Source organism: Syngnathus floridae, chromosome 2 (assembly GCF_059516105.1).
Source record: "Syngnathus floridae isolate MCC-2025c chromosome 2, RoL_Sflo_1.0, whole genome shotgun sequence".
NCBI classification, from domain to species: Eukaryota; Metazoa; Chordata; class Actinopteri; order Syngnathiformes; family Syngnathidae; genus Syngnathus; species Syngnathus floridae.
This window is the reverse complement of record NC_142414.1, coordinates 12555393-12578877: the sequence shown is the minus strand read 5'-3', so window position 1 is coordinate 12578877 and position 23485 is coordinate 12555393. Positions and strand designations below refer to the sequence as shown.

General features: G+C 40.3%; 1 protein-coding gene across 13 annotated transcripts in view; it reads right to left on the bottom strand.

The window, feature by feature from the left end:
- LOC148401810 (rap1 GTPase-activating protein 1-like) overlaps positions 1–23485 on the bottom strand; it is a 41543-nt gene that overhangs the window by 7443 nt on the left and 10615 nt on the right. For 3 of the 13 annotated variants that reach the window (XM_088366013.1, XM_088366023.1, XM_088365977.1), the window contains 15 exons: positions 21308–21340; positions 11177–11270; positions 6658–6693; positions 5032–5079; positions 4724–4762; positions 4252–4446; positions 3169–3272; positions 2766–2844; positions 2459–2512; positions 1882–1965; positions 1287–1387; positions 936–1065; positions 450–605; positions 207–278; positions 43–129 (listed from right to left, as the gene is read on the bottom strand). In XM_088366013.1, coding sequence (XP_088222139.1) covers positions 43–129; positions 207–278; positions 450–605; positions 936–1065; positions 1287–1387; positions 1882–1965; positions 2459–2512; positions 2766–2844; positions 3169–3272; positions 4252–4446; positions 4724–4762; positions 5032–5079; positions 6658–6675 — 1167 coding nt within the window. In that variant the 5' untranslated portion in view covers positions 6676–6693; positions 11177–11270; positions 21308–21340. Of the gene's footprint in view, positions 1–42; positions 130–206; positions 279–449; positions 606–935; positions 1066–1286; positions 1388–1881; positions 1966–2458; positions 2513–2765; positions 2845–3168; positions 3273–4251; positions 4447–4723; positions 4763–5031; positions 5080–6657; positions 6694–7840; positions 8096–11176; positions 11271–13153; positions 13171–13287; positions 13307–13482; positions 13749–21307; positions 21341–23485 lie in introns of those variants that run through there. The other 10 variants (XM_088366048.1, XM_088365989.1, XM_088365997.1 and 7 more) reach the window with 9 other exon arrangements.

Sequence of the window (23485 nt, the reverse complement as noted above, 5' to 3'; positions counted from 1 at the left end):
TTAGCACAAAAGAACATCAAACAATGAGGAAGTAAGACCCACCTCTAACTTTGCAAACTTTTCAGCTTTATAGCAGGCGTATTCAGCATTGATGAGTTTTGTGAAAAGGAATTCATGGAATTCAGGGCCCTGTACGAAAATGCTAGATCTGACAAAACGTATATGGTAATGTGACAGTCCTCATTTACAAGTTGTTACTTTCTTACTTTTTTGAAGACAGCAGGGTTTGGGAGTGCGGGACCGAAGAAAGGTACGTCATCCCGTGCTGTCACGGACACCTGTGAGTTTTAAGGTGAAAAATCACGAACATTTTTTTGCAATGGTCACCCTTTTCATTGACAGCACTCATGCGTTGTTGTGACAGAGACTCTCCATGCTTCGCTTTTAAAGCCATAAGTACATATACAACCATAATTATAGTTAAGTATAAGATAAAGAAGGTTATTTACCTTGTAAAGAACATTGTCTGAACACGGATTGACCACTTGGACCACAACGTAGCCATGGAGGAAGTTGGAGGCGATCATATCTGGCACAAAGGGAGTGTTTTCTTCTTGGAATACAATTGCCACAATGTCGTTGCCTATATGCCGCTTTCGCTGTAACTGTAACAAGAGAGACACATAGCAAATGGATCGCCCATGTATCACAATTTCACGTTGCGGACGACTACATGCAGCATAATGGTGAGTGGTTTCTATGGCAGTCAAAATATTGCGTCATCTCAAACCAGTCTGTGCCAGAGAATAAAAAAACTCATTGTGATTTAAAGCAGCGGCCACTGCTTTAAATCAAAAATGATTGAGCACTGCTGCCAATGGCTGTGTTCGACTTCTCTGAAGAGTGCTTCTCTCGCTGACACCATTAAACAAATGACTGCACCGGGAACTCACAGTTTGACCACACAAAGGTGTGTCAGTATTGTATTACAGTACCTGCTGCGTGTCCCCCTCGGTGTAAGGCAGCTTTGTGGACACGTGGAACATGACCTCTTTATTGCCATAGTTGCAGTAGATGGATTCAGTGCCAGTCTGGCCATGAGTCACGTCCAAGCCTCCACGGAATCTAACACACACAATTTGAACATGAACACTGCACTTAAATATAGAGAAAAATACTTCAATAACGACTCAATTAAAATGTATTGCACATAAGTGTCTTGTTTTTAATGCCAAAAGATATTAGTCGACTGCAAGCTCAAATCATCATTGCAGAGTGGTAGAGCTGACAAATATTTTTTTTTGTAATACAGTAGGTGTCATTAAATGATTTCAAGTCATGGTTACCCTTTAAAGTGGTGAAGCTCAATTTTCTCCCCAAGAAACTCCAGAAATTCCACAAAGGCAGGACTCTCTTGGTTATTGCCAAATAACTCCTCCTCTGAAGTCTGCGTCAAAAAATGGGAAATTTAAAGTAATGTTTAGTGTAAATATGTATGAAACTAGAATGCTGTTGTAAAAAAAATCTCACAGTTTGATGTCATGTCATGATTCGTCATGAGAAGTTACGAGTAATCTTCCGCACCCAACAGATTAGACGAGAGGGCGTAAAGGATTACTGAAAGCAGTTGTGCTGAACGCCATCATTAAGACGGAAGCACTGAGCATTGCTCGAGGAAATGGAATTTGAATTTACAACACGAGCTTCATTATTCTTACTTTGCATGGGAAATGGTTTGTTCATATTTTAATACAGAGTACCACCTAAAAAAAGGACTTAGCGCTTTCATGTACCACCATCATTACCAACATTCAAATATTATGGAGTGGATGGCCTAGGGGTTGAATGGAAAACAATATTTTCTTGCTAAAAAATATATTAAATATATTTGTAAAACTGCCGAGCAGCAATGACAACTTAAATTTAAGATGAATCTCTTACCTGGCCAAACTTTTGATAAATGACCCCAAACTTGAAGTTGTTGCTTATGACGTGCTCATCAAATGTCACAATAAGTCGCGAGGCCTGTGAAAAGTAAATTCTACATTATACATGCTTTCTGAAACTGTGCAAAGACTGACAACTATAGGACTCAATTGCGGAGCTATCGTATTGAATTCTTTTTCATCATTTTAGTTTTACAGTTGTTTTTGGGCAGGGTAAAAATAGCAACCAGTGAATCACTTGGGCATCTTGTAGTACCGACCCCAATCGGTCTGTACCAATAAAAGTACAGAACTCAGAACCCATCCCTAGCTGTGATTGAGCAAAGGTCATGCAGAGGAAGGTCGAAGAGCAATATGATGGTGATTTTTATTTTTCAAGTCTGACTTGACAGCGGTAGGTCTGTAAAGGCATCATAAAGATGCCTGATGAAGTCGTATCTGTTTTCCAGGTCATAGAAATGCTATTTGATTGATAGTTGGCAGCGGCCACACTGAGATTTGCGGCCTCATTTTATATCATCATTTATTTGATCTTTATGGGAATTTTAAGTATTCATAAGTAGTTCACTTACTTTTGGATAAAGCACTGGGAAGAAGCGGTCCACGTTGACTTCCTCACAGACGAGCTGGGGAAAAATAAGCAGGAAATGTCAAATTTGCGGTACTGTTGCGGCATGCATTCTTAAAGGAACAGTGCATAGAATGTTTTGATTTTTCAATGTTCATTCATTAAAAAAACATCAGCATACATTTTAAAAATATACTATATATAATCATATGTCTAGTGTTTGCTACACTTAGATCATTAAACTTTATTATTTCACCACTAGATGGCAAAAAATAAATTCCACACGCTGTCCCTTTAACTCAAAGACTCACCTTGGCCATTTGGACCACATTGGGAAACTCAGTCAGGCAGGAGATGGGGATGACATCGTGGTATGTTTTTTGTTTGGTCCTGGTCAAGTCATAAAATAAACCTCACATAAATAACAAGTCATATAACATCTCTCAAATGTAATGGAGGATCCGGGACAGGCCATTATCAAACTTCCCCACCCTTCCCCTCTTGCTCATCCCCACCCACTCACTGGCCTAAATAGTCCATCTGTTGCCCTACTGTGGAAATGACACTTCTGTTGACACTCTCTCATGCTTTATGACTTTTGTGATAACATTGCTAGGGGGGATGCGTCGATGCACTCAATACTGAACATTTTAGGGCAGATGATTGGACTTTTTCTGACCAATTGAACTCTGCAGTGCAGCGTGTATGTGTTACCTAAGCATTAGTCGGAGATGCTCCTGGTCACCGATCACGTCGTATTTTAAAGAGAACACCAGATGTCCCAGGGCGCCGTCCACTGAATAGTAATTAAAGTGTTCCTGAGGGCACAGTGCAAGGTTACGGCCATTAGTAAATATCATTACCTGAAACACAAGCACACACAAGCACACGCACACACACGCACACACACCCACACACTTTGCACAGCATTCAAACCCTGATCAAATTTGTTCATATTGACGAGCAGGTGGTGAGGCTTAATGTAAATCCACTTCTACAAGTACAGAAAAATGCACATTGAGGCTGTTTGATGCCAGACAGTTGCTTATTCATTAGCTTATTGTAATGAGCACAAAGTGAAATTGATTGCGGAGTCCTCCATGAGGATGATTTTGCTCATTTGTGCTGGAAGTGCAATTGTAATGCGTATATTGAGCAGTTTTGGAGTAGTGGGGACTGAAATCATCTTTCCTCATTGAAATGAATGGAAATACCATAAATCAGTCCCTCCTAAAAAAAAATTGGAATGTGTTTAATTTGTTGTAAAATAACGCATCATATATATAAGTATATCATACTGTACACAACATATGCTTATATAATAGAGTATAATGATTGCATAAAATACTAAATATTCGCTAATATTGCATGTTATGAAAACATATAGCAACTAAATAATTAAATAGCGTGTACATCATGATTAATTCATGATGGCTCTTTGTGGTGTGCGCAGCTTGGCCACCAAGCAGCAGTATAATAGAAACAAAGAAGAGCTTGGCTCAGCTAGAGTAATCGGTCCAGTAATCCACAGTAATGTTAAATAATTTTTGCAGACAAGCTGCCTAGATCTCAAGTGTGATTTTTTATGCTGCAACTCCTCACTCAGCTCATCAGTACGCAACAAAACCGTCATTCTAATCAGGATGAAAATATACCTGAGTATTGTTAGGTTGTCTGTCGACATGTGTTGCTGCACCGTTTGTTTTTAAATATCCCTTATTTAATAGCACCGCAACATCAATGCTATTCCTTAGCCTCAGATTGAATTTCCAAACATATGCAGTACTAGTGACAAACCTTTGCCAGAAAGTGTTTGCGGTAGAATGTGGCCGTTGTATTACATTCCAGCTTCGTGCGGGTGTCCGGGGACAAAGTCTGCCGCGGCTCCAATGGGTCCACATTATTACCCAGCTCGTGATTTGTTCCCTCAATCCAGTAACCGCCAAACTGTGGCAGAAGGATGAGAGGAAAGGGGCTCTTCCTTCCCAAAACCTGTCACAACATGTCAACAAAGTTAAAGGGCCAATAAAGGGACAAAACCAATATCTTGTAAATTTGAGTGAAGTGTGGACAGAAATGAACTTTGCTAACAAGTCAGCTCTGTTTAATAAACTGTTAACTTTGTCATGTGTCTCTCATGCAGGGATCCACAAACACACACACAACACAAAATACAGTAACGTGCCCATGTATTTTATGACACGCCATACTTCTAAGGCTCTTTAACAAATCCTACACTAGCACCAGGGATGGACGTGCTGCACCGTACCTCGTGGACACTTGGATAGGGAATGTAGTCCTCCTCGGTCTGGTTTGTCATCAAAAATTCATAGTGAAGACAAACAAGAAAAAACAGCAAATTAACAGTATTCATTGCATTTTTTCCCCCCCTCATTTGTTTTAGACTGAGAAGCTTGTAAACTTGTAGTTCTAATAATGTTTGCACCAGACCAGAGGATCATGAAGTCAGACAACTGACTGAAAAATGACTCCAATGCACTATGAATGTAATATAATGTAAAGGATGAACAACTCAGGGTATGATTTATAGAGTGCCGTCTGCATGAAAAATCGTACCTTGAGTGTGGGTGGAAAGGTGCATCTCTGCTCATCCATCCTGTTCCCCTGCGAGATGAAGAAACAAAAACAGGCGAGCGACAAGTCATTTATCAAACTCAATTCAAACACAAAAGCGACACAGGGAACAAAATGACAAGGCGGTGTACTCGAAGGATGCACAGCGGGCAACTTGGCAAAAAAAACAAAAAGTCAGGGAGAGACAGATGGAAGCATCCTGACAGCCAGGGAGCAGTTAAGGACGCAAAAGAGTCTGTTAGAGCGCCGTAGAGCAAAGTGCAAAGAGTGAGGCTGGGGAGAGGATTATAAAGATGCGGCGATAAGTGACGCCTCCACGCTGGAGCATCTGTTGGAAGTGGCAAAGAGAAGAAAAAAAAAAAGGCAGGAATTCTGCAGACAAATAAGGAAGGTCACATAACCAACGGCAACATTGGGAATGACAATATTAGAACAAGTGCTAATGATCATAATCATCATAATTCTCGACGCAAACAGTGGCCTACAGAAACAGTTGATTACGATGAAATTGTTACAGAAAATAAAAAAGGCAGATGAAAGAAGTGCTTGTGAATTGGCAAAAGCCCTGGTAATTTTCTCCTTAATTTGTACTTTTCCACTCTTTTTTGTTGTCATTTAATGTTTGTTGCACGTTGAGCTAAACTGGTTTAGACTGGTTTCCGCATTTTTAGGCATCACATTCACTGGTAACCTTTCTCCCTTATTAGGCACGTTCCAGCCTTTTTTTTTTTTTTTTGCATTATGCTAGGCCATTTTGAAAAATCGCAGCTCTTTGGCCGTAGAAGTTTAGTGACTGAAAAATACAGGGTCTGTTGAACTTGAGCCCTTTGTCAAATATGCTTCGTCATTGCAAATGGAGCGGGACGAGAGCTGGCGGCGAAACGAAGTAGAGTTAAGTGAGAAAGACCGTGACAGGAGATTTTAATCTGTTTGTTTACGTTGAAACTTCAGTTTGTGACATCACGCATTCAAACATCCTGGTGCCTTCATACTGTCCATTGTAGATTTCAGTGTTGCTAAGATAAAGGAAGCTCTTCTAAATTTTAATTAGACAAGGATATTTTATTTCTTTCTCTGGAAATAAAGTTGAGTTGGGAAGCTAATCAACGCAGGAGAGAATTGGGGTAGAAAACAAAATATTGCTTGGACAGACTTTAACTAAAGCGAAGCTGATTATCTTTCTTTATTTAGAATCTCATTACATTAAATGGTCTAAGTACCCTTTATAAAGAGGGCCCATTCTCTTGTGCCAGACATCAAAGATTACCACACAAATAGTTCATTTAATTATTTGATGATGAACTGATTGCCAAAATACGAATTGATGACACGCAGAGAAAAATGAGGTCTATTTTCAAACTCTTCATTTGTCGAGAGCCAGATTGTCTGATTAAAACAAATGTCGCCTCGAAAAGCCTTCGGAGACCAGTCTGAGGGATTTTGAGGTGAGATAAAAAGCTTACTGTGCAGGGACAAACAATGTTAATAAAGCAACGTCAAATAGCTCGGGAACAAGCGAAACTCAAGACGGGATAGAGAGGAGGCAGCCGATGCCGTGTGAGTTGCTTAGACAATTAGCAAAATGCAGCGACGGGCTCGTCGCCTTACCTGCATCTTTTCAATCATTTCAAATAACTCAGCAGTCTGGAGAGAGGAGAGAAAATATTTTAGGTTGTCTGCTTCTTAATCTATTTCTCTCTCTTCCAACGTGTCAACTCTTTTAGTGTGAGCTCCATTTGGGAAACAAAGTGAAAAATGTTGGACGATTAACATGGTGTGGAAAAATTAATTATGTATACTTTTGTATCTGGTATTGAGATTTATTGTACGTCTAAATAAAGTCTTCTTTTCCACCAGGACAGCCTGTTGGCTACTTTCAAGCAGGGAGACTAACTATGAAAATCTGCCTTGTGACTTTAATCGTACTGAAGTGGATTTCCTTTTTCTGTCACTATGGAAATGTTCATTCATGTACACCATCCCCTGTTGAGCAAATACAACCACTCTTATCTAATCTGGTTTCCCACTGCCTGTCTTTTGACAAAGCCACCGGGCTGGAGCTGCACCATGTGCTCTACCATTTGGTCCATCTCAGATAGTTCAAGTGGTGAAATAAAAACAACACAAAAAATTACAGCATTTCATAGCATTTCAATCTCAAATGATCTTTCTCCATTGAAATGAATACAAATACAATTAAAGGGACAGTGTGTACGGTTGTTTTGATGTGGTGAACCACTAGAATGCAAAAAGGTAAATTCAACTGCATTTTGCATTTTAAGGCAGGCGCATTACGATGCTTCCGAGAGACCACACTTTGCAACCCTACCACCAATGTCTTCAGCAGAGGTGGACTTAAAAACAAGGCAGAACCAGCAAGACTCTCTGTCCAAATTGTCAACTCCATGTGGAGTGAAGGCAGGTGAATTCAGCCAATAAAAACCTTTGTGTACAGAGTGATTGTGTGCTAGTTTTCAGTGTGAGTACACCTAAAGTCCTCCACCATGTGCAAATAATAGTGTGCCACAAACCCTGAAGGTAAACAGAAGCTGACTTAAATCAGAGATTAAAGTTACAGTGGATGCATCTCATCTGTGGACTGAAGCATGAGCGCTAAAGTGTGTGTCATTACGATTTGCCTTAAAAAATAGACACCTGATTTCAACACTTACACAACTTCAGCCTGAGATCAAATCAGCTTTCATTCAAATGAGTTTGCAGTTTGATACTGTCGCTAAATTCCAACTGCCGCTATCTCTCCTAGTCAGACTTTGTAAATAAAAAGACTTACGTGTCTGGGTTTGTTCCAGTGAGCCCGAGTCACCTTTGGGGAAGAGATACTGGGATTTTTCGCCATACTTCTTCAAACAAGCTATGATGCATCAACGATGCCACAATGCAACCACACTTTTTTTTAAGACGGCGACCATTCCGGGCTCCCTACTTGTCAGATTTGTAGCTCCACACTTGAAGCAGTTAAAAGATGATCTCAGGTTGCGTACAAAGACGCCATCCAAAGTGCTTTTGGCACAGGCGGCCACTCCCCTGAACTGAAGTCAGCACTCACACCTACGTCTACTCCAAAGGTGGAGCTTCTCACCTTGTAAAACCTTCAAATGATCACCTGCTCAGCTCCAATGCCATCAGTTCCTGTTTAAACATCAGTGAAGTAAATACAACAGTTGGGACCTAAATTTTGAATATTTACAGAACAAATGAGGCATTGCATCACACTTTTCTGTTTCTGCACCCCAAGGGAGTAAGCGTCTTTCTCTTCGTACTGCTTCAACTGTATCTTGTGAGGAAAGAACGTGTATTTCAAATGAACTACAGGTGACTTTTATAGATTGTGTTATTATCCCATGTTGGCCGATTAGGGAAGCAGAAATGCAATAAGTACAGCACAGTGTCCACCAAAATCCAGAGTTTCAGATCTTAACAGGAAATCACTTTTGTTTGTATGTTAACATACTGTAAATTTACAGTATGACCGGTTAAATACATCAATTTGCTATTATACTTAGGAGGCCCAATACTTTTTTTTTTATAACAATTACTCAATGCATTTATGTTGTGAACGATAAAATAATTTCTACAGCTTTATGGTCATTACTTTTTCTATGTAATGACTATTCATGCGTTTCCCCCCCATTTTAATAGTCTGTTTTGAAGCAACACTTCTGTTTTGCTGGAAGAGTCCGACGATCTGTGAACGCAGTTTGAATCTTTGGATTTGTGTTTAAGGTTTTGAGAAAACGACAGGGTGGTTCAGGAAATTAAAATTCTAGAAATCTCAATCAAATGACAATTGGAGTGTTGATGAATTTGATGAAGTTGTTTGTGTGCTCTATTTTAAATTGGCTCAGATATTTTGGGGTCTATGTTTTGTATACCCGTTCATAACAGGGGAAACTGCTTTTCACTTTTTTTAATTTTCCCGTTTGTTTCTTTCAAGTGTAGCTAAAAGAGTGCTGCATGACGTAGTTTGTAAAAAGACACTTCACGTCGTTCAGCTGTGCATTGTCGTTCAGCTGTGCATGTCTTCATTCAATGTGAGCCGCTATTTTAGGTTCAGCTGTTTGTGCCATGTGATTCCAGCAGGCTTATTTTTGATAACTCTATTCCGAGCAGAACTGTAGCGAGGCTCATCTTTGTCATCACACTAATTGCGTGTTTTATACCCTTTCTCATCTGCACCGAGATGATGGCAATCATCTTGTCTTGACATGCCACACACATTGCTTTAATGAGTTTATTACCAGAAATTGTGCATAACGAGGACCTCGCTGTAGTTTCTCTTGGATGAAGCGGCAACCGTAAGACCCACTGGGGGTTAATTGCAGATTGACCTTGTTTGCTGAAGGCTCTGATTAAAGTGGTTACAATCAATGTACTGATTATTACACTGTCCTTCTGTATCCTCATCAAATACGAATATGTGGACAATATGTATATGTGTGGTCCAATCTTAAAATGTATCAATTAAATGGTTCATTTGTAGCCTCGATTAAATGAAACTTGACCTGGAAGGTTGCAAGAAGTATTATCCATTTTGAAGTGGCAAACTCCCAAAACATTTTGGACATAATAATTTAGTGATGTTTGTGGCGTAGGAAGAGTCTGACACAATATACAAATGAATCATTTTAAATGGGTTATGCAGGCCAGGCTGATTTTAGATTTGCATATTTTTCAGTGTTGTACCATGTTGTATGCTCTATGTGTGTTAAGTATCAGCGATTGTTTAAAAGTGAAGTCAGAGATTTGTTTCTAAAAACATACGCTAATTGCTAAAAACATGTACAGTGACAGTGGCGCTATCTTTGATCATCCGATACGTTTCTAAGTTAGGCAAAACATCAATTAAAGGGATCATCCAGCCGTGATGGTCCATTTTTCACTACCAAACTCAGTTTATGTATTTTTAATCAGGAAAATGAAAGCAGTTTTCAGTTTCTATACTTGCTGCTGTTTTGTTTACAACTGTCAGTGCAGTCCTCTGACAGTTACAGACCAACTTGAAGGGGCAATGACAGTTGAGGTGAAAACTTGTTTCCTACTTCCTACTAATGCAGTGAGGAGGACAATGAGACTGTCACGCCGTTACGACAGGCGTCAAAGGGAATTTGATCTCTTTTTGGATGGCCACTGAGCAAGCAAGGGCACACATTTTGCTGTAACTAGCAAATAGAATGACACGGGCAAATGTATATATGAGTAGAACATACAGTAAAAAAGGGTTAATGTAGTCCTCCCAACTGTATGTAATGTTTCATTTTCTTTTTTGTTTTCCACATTATCGAGCGGCACAATTTCGTACAATATAAATTAATCTTAACTCTCACAAGTGACCGCTTTAGAAAATGTGATCTAAATGATAAATATAGAGACACAAAAGTTGCCTAAATTTCTCACCCACAAATCAGATTAACTGTCAGATGAGCCTACAGTTGGTACCAAGTCCGTCCACATCATAAGGAATGTGGAACAACTGGATCCAAAGTCTCTTTTAATCTGTCTCTCTCTCTCTCTCTTCCCAGCACTTTCCTTAGATCAAGTAAAGTCGCGTAAGCCCCTTTCCAAACTCGGAAGGACCTTACAAAACCAATCCAACGTAAATGAGATCGTATCCTCTTTTAATCACCACGGAGCTCAGCTCTTTCATTCGCAGCGTTCCCAAAATATCCCTGGCACTTTTCCCACGCCAGTCTCTGGTTATTAATGATAAGACGTACGATCTGGCAGCACAACGATGAGGAAATGGATCTGACATGAAGTGTGACGTTTGAAATAATAAACATACTGACGAGCCAAAATTATATTCATATTCATTAATAATAGCTTCAACATAATCTCATCCTAATTAAAAAATGTGACAAATGATTAACAACCTCATGCTGAGACTAAAATTAACAAGCTTACTGTTCAGAACTGCATATAAATATTTTATAACACCAATATACAGAGTTTTAAGTTTGGCGACATCGTGGTGCCTTGAGACACGAGTTAATTTTTTTACGTGGCTATACTCATAAAACACTTCTATCTCAAATTTTTATGAGAATGGAACCCATTTCAACACCCCGCAAAAAAATAATAATAATATGTCCTTGTCATGGTCACCAACCTTCTGGGTTGTCACGGTGCTGTGTGTGAGTTTTGGCTGGAACGACAGAGGCTCTAGTGCGCCACAAATTCTGGGCTCACCCCCATCATGTTTCCTGTAACGAGAATCAGACACAAAGGATCAGTCAGCAAAGGGGCCCTCACAATCAGGTCAACTTGGAGGAGATCGCTCTCGTTTAGCAACAGATTCCAATCAACAACTAGTATTTGTTTCGATTTAGTACGACATTGAAGAAATTGAAATAAATCTTGAAAGTGATCATTTTTAAATTGTTAATAGAAAATAGCCGCCTATAAAATAGACTAAAATATTAAGAAGGGGTTAAAAGGGAAAACTAAAGATACAATTTTGTTGTAAAAAAGGGGGCGAAAATATAAGAATTCTTCCTCTCTGCGTCTTTTCATTCAAATTTTGCATTCTCGAATGAATTTTGTATCTTGTGTAATAAAAAAAAACGGTATTTGTTCCTTCACGTATGCATACAATTTATGAATATCAAACCACCCAACATCCATTGATTTATTCCTCCAAAAATACAATCACACGAAAAATGTATGATGACAAACACGAATGAGCAAAGAGGTGAAACAATCCATTCATGAATAAAATCCATAATGCATGTTTTCAGTTGAGCCTGATGTATTGCAATCTCTTCATGTATGGCTTATTCATTGCTTGCTCTAAAAAACACGAGTCGCAATAGTACAATAGATACGGATACAGGGATGTTTTCAAACACCTCGTGGAACATCTCTCATCTCGAAGCTGAGAGGGCCGCATGCACATTTCCCCATCTATCATGAAAGCTCTGTCCCCACTGAACCCTCGATCGATAATTCAGTCCGTCTCGAACACGCAACACATCCAATCAGCACGGACCCATCCTGTTGAGCTCACGCAAAGTGAGAAGTCAAATTGTTGCTCGTGCGGATCCCAGTAGTCACTAATACACGCGAATGCTCGTAACCTCTATGGACAAACAAAAGTGGAGCAACGCTCCATGGATTAAAGAACACTCCTTTGCCCAATCAACCAGTCAATGAGCCATACTTTGCAACACACCATTGTCAGCAGGCGGAAGGAATTTAGTCCCATTAGAGAATCTCTGCGGTGCTACGGAGAATGTAAATAGAAAACGCTGCTCCTCAGAATTAAGGTGATGAAGGTGAATGAAGGTTTAATTGCAGCAGGCTTTTACACGTGGAGGTTCTTCATTCATATAAACTTGTAGAGCTGATACGAGCAGGATGCAAAGAGGCATCGGTTGTCTTGAAGAAAACGCACCCAAGGGCAATAACATTATGATTCAGGTTGACAATCCTGAAACTGTACATCTGTGAAGAATCACAACATTAACGGAACTGAAAACGTAAAAACTTGGAGAAACACTTAATTAAAAACTAAATACACTGCAACCTCTGTTTTTGTATTTGATTCGGTTGTGGCAATTTTGTTTTCTGTTTCAGTGCTCTGCTAAATAAGCCACCCTGGTGCCAATTAAATTGTGGTTCCCAACAGATCAATGTTTGCTAATTGTTCCAAAATCTAAGCAAAAACACTTTGCACTTTGTAATTGGAATAAGCTGCCCTCTACGCTTAGTTATTTAATTCTATTCATTCGTCATTTATATTTATAATTGAATTTTATTTGGAACTACTTGCAAGCTGAACTCTTCACAGCATTGTTGAACTTCTCAGAACCCAAGAACCCAATGGCATATTGATTTGTCAATGTTTTTAAATGCATGGTCTTTTTTTTAATATCTCTTTTATTCATCAAAAATTGTGTTCCTTTAGGGGAAGCCTGAACGGATTCATGAAATAGCCATTCATTTGAATGGGTTACGATGATTTGAGTCACTGAACCAATCAGTCATATCTCAAGGCACACCCCAAGGCTGAATGTACTGTTCAAGGAAGGACCTGTGCATATCATGCAAAGAAAAATAAACACATTTGATGATAACAAATACTCACAGGACACTGAGTCTGCTTCTGTCAGTCTGTAAAGACACCCATCACATAAAAAGTGAGGGACGAAATGTCCACTGTTGCGCAGCACACAGACCCCCCCCCCCCCCCCACACACACACACACACACACTTACACACCTGCGTAGTTAGCACGTACTGTCCAACGTCCTACAGCTCAGCAGCACTAAGCCACAGCTTCATCCCGACAACACAACAAATTACATAACACAGCCCAGCTGGTAAGCAGCCGCGCTAAGAAGTCCCAGCATGGCGTCTGGATGCGTTGACGTCCTCTGCGCGTGTGTGCGAGTGAAGTGGGGCAGCCAAACTTACTGGCGGCGTGGAAAGCTCCCTGGGAAGTGTGCGCAGTGAGCAGATGACTCACAGTCTACGTCTCCCTCCCTGCGGTTAAGCTCTTGACAGAAGCTCTCGTCCCCTTATGTTGGCACTTGTCTCTCCTCCCTGAAGGCGTCGCATCCGTGCTCCATCCACACCTTCAGCTCACTTCCGACGTCCACCTGCCGGTTTCACCCAGCTTGTCACACTGATACTCGTTGCAAGTGGTGCGAGGCATCCACTGACTCTTCCCTGTTCCTCCCTCTCTCTGTTTCTCTGTGTCCTCCCACTCTGTCTCTCACATGCACATATGCACTCTGTGCTTGTCACTTCCTCCCTCTTTGTCTGCTCCCTTAATCACGTGGTCCGCCTGAGCAACCAGCACAAGTCTGATCATCCTTGAAAAGCAGAAAACCTTCCCCAACTGGGCTTTTAAGTGTTGACAGAACTCTGCCGCTCATAGTGGGAAAAGCGAGCAGGGCTTGCCGCTGCCAGTCAGCTCAGGCAGTTGCCGTGGCAACCGCATCAGCCAAATGATGATGAGTGAAAAACGCCCACGTGTCTAATGCTGCGACTTGTTCAATATGTTCATAAGAGGAAACATGTTTAAGCGGTTTCATCGCTCTAAAGAAAATGGTGTCAAAGTCAAGGCCCGGGGGTCGATTCCGGCCCATCACATCATTTTATGTGGCCCGTGAAAGCGTGCAGTTAGGAAACAATTGGAGTCAGAGTCTTTAAAAAGCATAGACCATGGGCCTCTTCGGAAAGTCCAATCTCATAACTTTGTGTCACCTTTCCTTCATCTTTTTTGGAATCAGTCATCAAGTCAAGTAGAAATGAAAAGGTCCATTCTTTCCCTCAAAGGAAAGGACAGCACTATCTATCATGTCTTATTCACTAATAAATTATGCAAAGGTGTTTAATACTCATATTTTTCTTTCAGTTTGTGTGGAGGTATTAATCTTTCTTTGAACATATATTCCCCCACTACATCAACAGACCCAGGACACAACGTGTCTTTCTTTGTAAAATGCCACATGTATTTGCGTATGTGTGAATATTTGAAGAGTCCTAACTGGGGATTACAACAACACGTGCTCCAGTGAAAACAACACAATAATCTGCTCACTCACCAAATCTTTGAAGCAAATAGTATTATATCACTAGACAAAGTCCAACAGCCACATTAGCTGTAATGTGTTTTGGAGATTGTATTTTGGATTAAGGCTTTGGATGCTAATCCCTCATTCACAAACATTCACAGAGTGACTTTGGGCTCGTAATGCTCACGGCAAAGGTTTCCGCTGCTTTTACACCTGTGTTTAGACGTGAAAAGCACGTCAAATGACAGATTTTGAGATGCCCTGTTTAAATTCTGATTAGCATAGAGTGGCATTCAAACATGGATCATTGCCACGGGCTCTATCAAATCAATGTCGCGTGCATTTAAAATGAGAGCTCTGTGGGCTCAGACATGATGGCAAGTACGAATCAGAAAGAGCAACAGAAAGCTCTTTTTGAATTTGTTGTGGTCGGGGGAGATACTAGGACAGGAATTAAGAGCATCCGCTCTCAATAAATCCCCTCCAGCTGGCCCCTCTGGCGCAAATTCCACACCACATTAGCCTACTCAAGTTGGGCTGTGGTCACTCCCCTGGCCTGCCCGACACCCTTCATCCTTTGAAGGCAGGCTGCCTCGCTTTCTCTTTCACTACTGTGTCAAGCCATTAGGAAAGCCTGTCAAATTAGATGCAAGGAAATCAATCACCCAATGACAAAGTCACATGATACAACTGCAACCAGGAACCATGAGTGCTAAAATCAGGCACAGATTTTACCCAACAGCGATGAATTCACTAGACAAAGACAAATTGACTAATGCTGCTGCGACCTCCCTATTTTAAAGTCTCTGTAGTGACAATATAAATGTCTCGTGAACGGGAAAAAAAAAATCACCATTATAAAATGAGGCTTCTAAATAATTAAAGAACATGCTGTCCTTGCTGCTTCATGTCTTCTTCAACTATCAATCAAATACCACAAATACAACTGTGAGAAATGAATAGGACTTAATACCGCATCATGTTTTTTTTTTAAAAGTTTTATTTTTTTTTATATTACAGATTTGCTACAAAATGTGTTTGAATAAGGAGCAGCAAATTGACCTAATAACTTTGAATTTTTGAATTGTTTTCTTACATATATCTAGGCCTCAAATGTGAAATGACATCACCACGTCTTGTTTAATGAGCAGCCTGTTCAGATTTTGGTCTTACATCGCAGACAAGCCAGCTAATTGAATTAATACAGCCCTGAAAGAGCATTTCCCCCCACACATGACATTCAGCTTTCAACAATCACTAGTTTCTTTCACCTCGAGTGATTTGTAATATGTCTCACAGTGGATTGTGTCCTGCTCAAGTCACAACACCTGCTGTCCCCCACAGATAGAATCAAACAGCACACGAATAGACAGCCAGAAATTGACCTTTTCTCAGACTGCCCCAATGCATCAACTCTAAGCCCTGAAGCATGCGAACAAAGGCAAACATAATTGCCTGTGATCTGACAGTTACGCTCTATGATAAAGGCGGTGATAAGGTCTCATTTGACACGGCACAGATATTGTACCTATGAAGTCCCACATAAGTTAAAAGAAAAAAGGTGAAGGGTGTTGTTAACAGATTTCAAGGATAAAAAAAAAATCCATAGTGTCTCGAACACTGAATACAACATGCAAGTTTTCAGCAATTCTCTTCAAACATATATATTGTATTTTAAAACAAATCTGAATTCACAACTCAGGGTCTTTAATGAACTGAAACTGTTTGTAATGCTTCTGCTTAACAGATGGCGCAAGAAAAAAAAAGTCAGTCTGATTTTACAAAAGAATGAATAATTTAACATGGGGGCTCTGAAGTGCAAAGAGACAATCAAAATCTCTGCTCCATTGAAAGGACAGCAAAAACAAGGATTATTCTTGTTCATTTAGATTTTTTTCGGGTGACCTATAATATCAGCCCACTCATCTCTAACAATATACAATGTTTTCCTTGGAAACAAATCCTCCACCACCCTCATCATCACTCTGGGGAAATCACAGCCACGCACATGCGCCTCAACGGACACAAGGACAAGAATAAAGTTGAAGTCAACGCTCTCAATTTAGGTGTTTCCTGCCAACAACGAATAGATCAGTATTCAACAAAAAGGCAAAGAAAAGGCTTTCCTGTGAAATTCAGCTTTTGTAAAGCACTGTAATAACTTGCCTGCAGATGGCAGCCTTGCATCACTGGAATGGAAATCAGCACAGCTTTTGAGGAGAAGTTTAAAATAAGGTGCTGAATCTTATAAATTTAAAAAAAAAATCACAAGGTGTCTGGAATTGCTATTCAAAGTTGCACTACAATATCACACTTGAGTTCGTGATGTCGTACACTGTCAGCACAACCAATATTCAGTATGTCGCTAACTTGATTCCGACTCCTTTCTGAAAAGGTCCATCACTTCAAAGATAAACAAATTTAACATTGAAGGATACCCTTTTTTTCAAATAGTAGCTTTTTTTCTATTTTATTGTAAGACCTTAGCACTTAATTGTATCCTTCAATTGACAGTTGACATGCAATGACGGGGGGGGGGGGGGAATAAAAAGCTCAACTGTCTGACAAAAATAACCTGAAAATGTTTCCAAGCTGCGTCATCCTCCCAACAAGCTGTGGGATTTAGGATTGTTTAAGACATCTTGAACTCTATAGCTGGATGGCAGGTGGATCGGGAGCACGCCTGTCATTTTGCTTCTATATTTGGTCAGTCGGCAGGAGACGCACACACCAGACGTTTTGCTCCGAGCGACACTTGGCTCTCCCACTTTGACACACATACACGCAAGGTGACACCCAGTATACTGAGTGACATCTCACTGGATTTTAGTGAGCAGGAGAGTCTGCAGTGTTGCTTAAGTCGCCAGAGGCTGCCTCGTTAACAGCCACCCGCCCAACCACAGCAAGGAACGCAGCACAGTGGAGAAGCACCAGATGACGTGCACAGGGTCAACCCAAGGAAAGCTGCATCTCAGCTGGCTGGGGTCTTCACCAATGCTTTTAAATCAGTCGCTGAGTGAGGCCCTTGTCGCCTCCTACTTGAATTTAACCATCATCCCACTCAAGTACTGTCATCGGCCATATTTTCCCGTTTGCATGCAAATTCTTTTCAATGGAGTACGGTTTTGGAATAATAGACTCTATCTGTATCTGGATCAAGGTTTTCCAAACAAACTTCCGTTAAAAGTTGAGAGTAGATCTCAATGTCTCCTAAACTACTTACATCTTATATTGTTAAGTGTTTGGGACACAAAAAGCCAGAAGCAACAGACTAAGAAACTGACCTGCAAATTTTGTCACCTCACAAGAATTCACCTTTCATTATGTTGTACGTATAACAGTGATAAAAAAAAAAAGACATTCCTATTCATATTCCTCCTGATGGACAGAACGTGGACAGAACACAAAGTAAAGTGAAGGAGTGAAGAGCCCCCTAAACATAGAACCACGTCACGCTTTTCAGAAAAAAATAGCAACAGTCTTAAAATAGTCTGGTTTTGGAAAGCCCTGGCCCAGCTACAACAAGCCAACGGAAATATAAACATTTGCCCTGGTCAACTGTCAACATGGCGTGACAGCTTGTGCTATCTTATTAGTTGTTAATGGGCATAATTTGGTCATATTTGAATTAGTCATTAATTGATTGATTGTTAAGAAAAAAACTGATGATTTGATTCTGAAATAGTTTGAGATCAAGAGGAAAAACAACATGACATCATCTGTTACAGAGATACATTCATGCGATGAGACACTTCCAATGACACTCAAAATAGGGGTTCAACACGTTTTTTTCTCAATATCCTTAAAAATGAAATGAAACCCTGACCCTCTCGGTGATAAGGATAAATAGAGTTGTTGGGAGTTTTGGCCTGGCCCTTTAGGGGTTGACACAGAAAATCAGGCACATGATTGGTTTTGACAGCTTTTTCCACCTGATGAAACTCACCCATTTATTTTTTTCATTTGGCCAAGGGACCAGCTGTTGCTGAGTATTTGGGCACTGACTAGAAATCGATCAGACTGCGAGGGAAACATCCATCATCTATTTTGTGGAAGATGTTTTCTCGCAGGTATGTAGCAAATGCTTTGGGAAAGTTAATGATAGGTTGCTAGTAGACAGCTAGTTATTCAGAAGCAAAGGAGCGCATCTGTGATATTAATCCAAGGAAGACAAAAGTTAAAATAATTTGCTCATCACTCTATGATCGTAGTAGCAATTGCACTGCTATCAAAACGGTAGAGTAGATTAATAAATCATCGTTCAATCACTTCAATCGTTCAAATAACATGTTATCATTTATTTACTATGAGAATGCCTCAACTTTTCCTACTCAGAAGTAAATGTGACATAATGGTCAAAAGGTCTAAAAAGTACTCTGTAACATTTGTAAAATAAAATCATAAAATGCAAATGCAATGCCTTTTGGCTAGCCATGGTATACGACACCTGCCATTTTAAGAAACAAATAACAATAGCTAAGAGAATAGATTCTCTGCTTGTTTGTTTTTCTTTCCTGACAGATGTCAAGAGAGCATAGGTCGTGACTTCTTCCTTGCTAACAGAGCAACCCCCCCGTGGATGCGTGTGTCCTGCCCAACATGAAGGTCACTTGGAAATAGTATGGTGACACCATAGGCCATCTTGTTTGAAAAAATAAGTAGGGAGTTACACAATGGACAGCCGGCCACAATAATCTATCATGCTCCAGGCACAGCGAGGCACAGTACACTGTTTATGTGTGTTTGGTGGGGGGGGGGGGGGGAGGGGGGGGGGGGGGGGGTCTCTTATAAAACATGTCATCCACACAAACCATTTTCTGCTCTATCCTCCCATCCGGGAAACTTAGCTAAACAGGATTACAACTAATTAGGAGCCTCCCACGGAGAGTGGAGAATCGTGTTGGCCCGCAACGACCATTAACATTTTAATCAAGTGCATATTGTTGAAAGCCGAGGAGCTTCTGACATTAAATACAGATTAGAGTCCCTGAGCTCATGAAAACGTATTAGCGCTGCGCGATGACGGGAAACGAGACAAGGCAATGTACACTCAGAGGACACAACATTAACTACATCCAGAGTCTGATGAGAAATTGTCCCAAACTGATGACTGACAGTAAAAAGGTGTGAACCATCCATCCATCCATTTCATATCGTGCTTATCCTCACAAGGTTAAGGGCCTATATCACTGGAGACCAAAATATTGCTTGCACTCTCACAGTCTCACAAGGGATATATCATGGGAACCACTTAGCCTGAAGCTCGGGGCAACGTGATTGGACTTCTCCAATGTATATATGGAGAACTAGTAAGGCCAACAGCTTTTACCATGGACAACCACAATAAAAGTTCTTGTCTTCTAAAATGCTGCCAGGAAGCTGCTGAAGCCTAATTTACTGCGACTCCCTGGCAACCCAGCTAATCCCCAGGGGATCTCGCTGAGATTTGTGTCGCCATCAAGTTATCAACTAGTCTCCAGGACAGTGAGACAGGCCCATTAAATTGGCGCCTTTCCCATTTGACTCTAGGTGAGAGGTGGGGTATACCCTGGACTGGTCACCAGCCGAATTCAGGATATTTACAAACAACAGTTCTCATAAACTATTGTGATATTAATAGCTTTTTAATGGGGTCAATCAGAAGTAAAGTCTTTGACTTGTTGTAACCATTGTATTGGATTCGGTTGTGCAGTTATACAGTACTTAAAAAGGGAAGTCAACCCCAACACGTTCAAAACACACAGGTCGATGAATTTTAGAATGTTGACACAACGTAGGCTTTTTGGATGCGGCGAGGCGTGACATTACATTGTGGCGCAACAACAACAACATCAATTGTGTAACCTTAAACAACTAATAGAAGGTCCTGATCTGAGTTTGATAACTAAAACCTCAAAACCCCTAAACCTTGAAACGTTAACCTTGGGTTCAAACGCTATTTTGAAAGCCTAATGCTGGTTTAAAACCCTAAAATCCTTCCAACTCATCAAGTTTATGATGGCAGGATCTGCTCCTCACTCTGCCAAGCTTTAAAAAAAAAAGTCACACCAAGTCAGAAAAGAACAATAGAAGCTATTTTAAGTAAAGAAAAATAATGCATGAAGAGCCACAAGTATGAGTAGTCTGTAAGCCTGATTTGTAAAAGTAAATTTAGCAGGGATTTAACTGACAGTGACCTCCATTTCATTGGCACCCCTGGTGCCAATAAAATAGATTAAAAGCTTTAGAATAAATTCAGATTTATCATATATTGCTGGAGCAGACAGTAATCTTTTGGGATGTGGAGATGAGCCATTGAAGTGCTTTTGAATCATATAATGAATGACAGAGCTGAGTGCAGAGGAGAGGACCCAGGTTGCTGGATGATTAGGAATGGTTGAAGTGCTCTCCTTCTGTATTCTCCCATCATGTGAAATTTGAAACCTTCACCTTTCCACACTGTGGCCTTTCTTCCTTTATGAGCATTTCTGTGACCTGATTTTCTTTTGCATGACCCAACCAGAAATCAACTAATTTAACTTGGTTATTTTTTATGAGCTGCAAAATATTTTTAAATATTGACAATCAGAATAATCCAAATGCTTCCATGTGCGTATCACAACTTTATTGACATTTTTGTTTGCTGTTGAGCACTTTTCAGTGAGATTTTCAAATGTAAAACATGCCTTGGGCTCAATAAACATTTGGGAAACACTGTGCCAAAAAAACGAATAACTCACCCGGTCCTTGCCTTGCAGAAGGTCCTGTCCACCCTGGAAATGAAACAAGCATACAACAAGCATAACTGCCAGCTCATACGTGATGAAAAATAAGCACAGGGGCAAAAGATGCCATTGCCTCAAAGTCATACATTTTCCTGCATTGCCTGCTGTACTGTAAGTGTGGAAGAAAATATTTGGGATCTGTCCTTTGCACGTAACGTAACACTAGCCTGACCTGAGTGGGGGCGCCTGTGCTGTGCATGCAGTGGGCCGGGATACACCCTGAAATAAATGCGGCCATCTGTTAAAGCCGTGTTCCTGCCACCAAATACGACAGGACTGCTGCTTGTGTAAGTTTTGATCCACACTGTTAATCACTGACACTGTCCACAATGCATCCTGATTAAAACATTCACTCACAGAAATGACAGCAGAAGTAACTTCTCGCAGACAGTAGAGGGCGCTGTGCACACAGCTGAATTGGCGACAGTGCAATTTTGTTATCCCAGGTTTCAAGGGCAAATTTGGCATTCTTTAAATTAACACAGTAAAAGCAATCCAATAGTAAATATTGGTCATAAGGTTTAGAACAGCCCTTTTTATACCCATTAAAAAAGAAATTCAAGTCAAGCTGTTCAAGCACAACAACAATCAATCATTCCACAGACATCAGCTCTCAGTTGTCAGTGAATCTGTTGAACTAGGAACAAGGGAAAATATGAATCCATTTAGGGTGACAATATATGAATAAATAAAGTACCAAAGCCCAAACCAACTATTTAAAACTGGCTTTCATCAGCCTGATAACTGAAGGGAAGCAAAGACAATGACTCGCTGAAACAATGAAAAAAGAACAAAAGATTTGTATTTTCGACATCTCTGACAGTGCATTTGTCCGACTAAAATGAGAATATTTGATTTGAACACAGAATGTTTAGTATGTCAGGACTCATACGCAAATATTCCACATGTACAATTGAATTAACATTGTTTTGCTGCCCAACCTGCTGATGAAAATGCATGACTGCTTTCTACCATGCAGGTCATCAGGAGTTCAAACTGGCTCATTCTACCTTTACCAATGATGTGGCCAGAAAAAATGCAACAATGGAAAATAGGTTGCTTTGGTTTGGAGTTTAATTGGCATTTAACGTTCACGGCTATGTCCAAAGATACAAAGCTACAGATACATGGAGGGGATTTTTTTTTTTTTTAATTGTCAAGGATTTTAAAATGAATCTATAAGAAATATATAAAGAAATACATTTTTGAAAAAAAGCTATATAAGTTAAAAAGTAAAAATAAACAACACACACAAACAGATACAACTTGATGCTTCCTGATTATTCAGAAATACCCAAGAGTGTGAAAGCAATTTCTGTCCAACTTTTTTTACAGAATAACATCAAAATCTCATTTGCTGCTCAAGTTCTCTGCATTCCTGCCATTTGAGTCAGCCAGGAGGCGTCGACTTTACTACATGACCAAATCCAGGACATTTTCATTACAGCGAGCCCCATGGTCAAATACTCAAAGCACATAAGACCTCCTGTCCAAACAGTAAAACGTACAAGGCTCCAACGTGTCACAAGGTCATAAAGAATCTGATTGTTTCTTGCTCTGACATCATGGAATGTGTGACATGTGCTTAATAAGCCGTTTCATCACATTTTGCTATTTAAGCACTCCAAGCAAAACTTTATCAGTAACCTAAGTCTGATGGTGTAGGGGGAGACTTGCCTGACTTGTGTGCGATCAGCGTGGGATTGATGGCCACTCAGTGGTGGTGTACATATGGGTGTGGTCGTTCGTCTCTATATGTGCCCTGCGACTGGCTGGTGACGAGTTCAGCCTTTCGCCCGATGTCAGGTAAGATAGGCCTGAAAGCTGAATTGAAAAACATTGCTAAATGTGTCAAATATTTTCATAAACACATATAGTTTTGGCACTGTTGTTTGAGAACGCTAGAATACTTTATTGGACAATTTTTTTCCTTGATTCAGACAAAGCAATAATGGAATATTACTAAGTACTTTTAAATGCAGGGAACTTGAAATGCATTGTGGAAGTAAGTTGGCAGCATTATTCTTGCTTCCTTGCTCTGTCTGTTGTACACAAACAAAGACGAGTCTGTTCCAGTCTGTTACGATGGACAAAAGTAGGTTATAACAAATGTGCTTGTGGTTCATGTGTTAT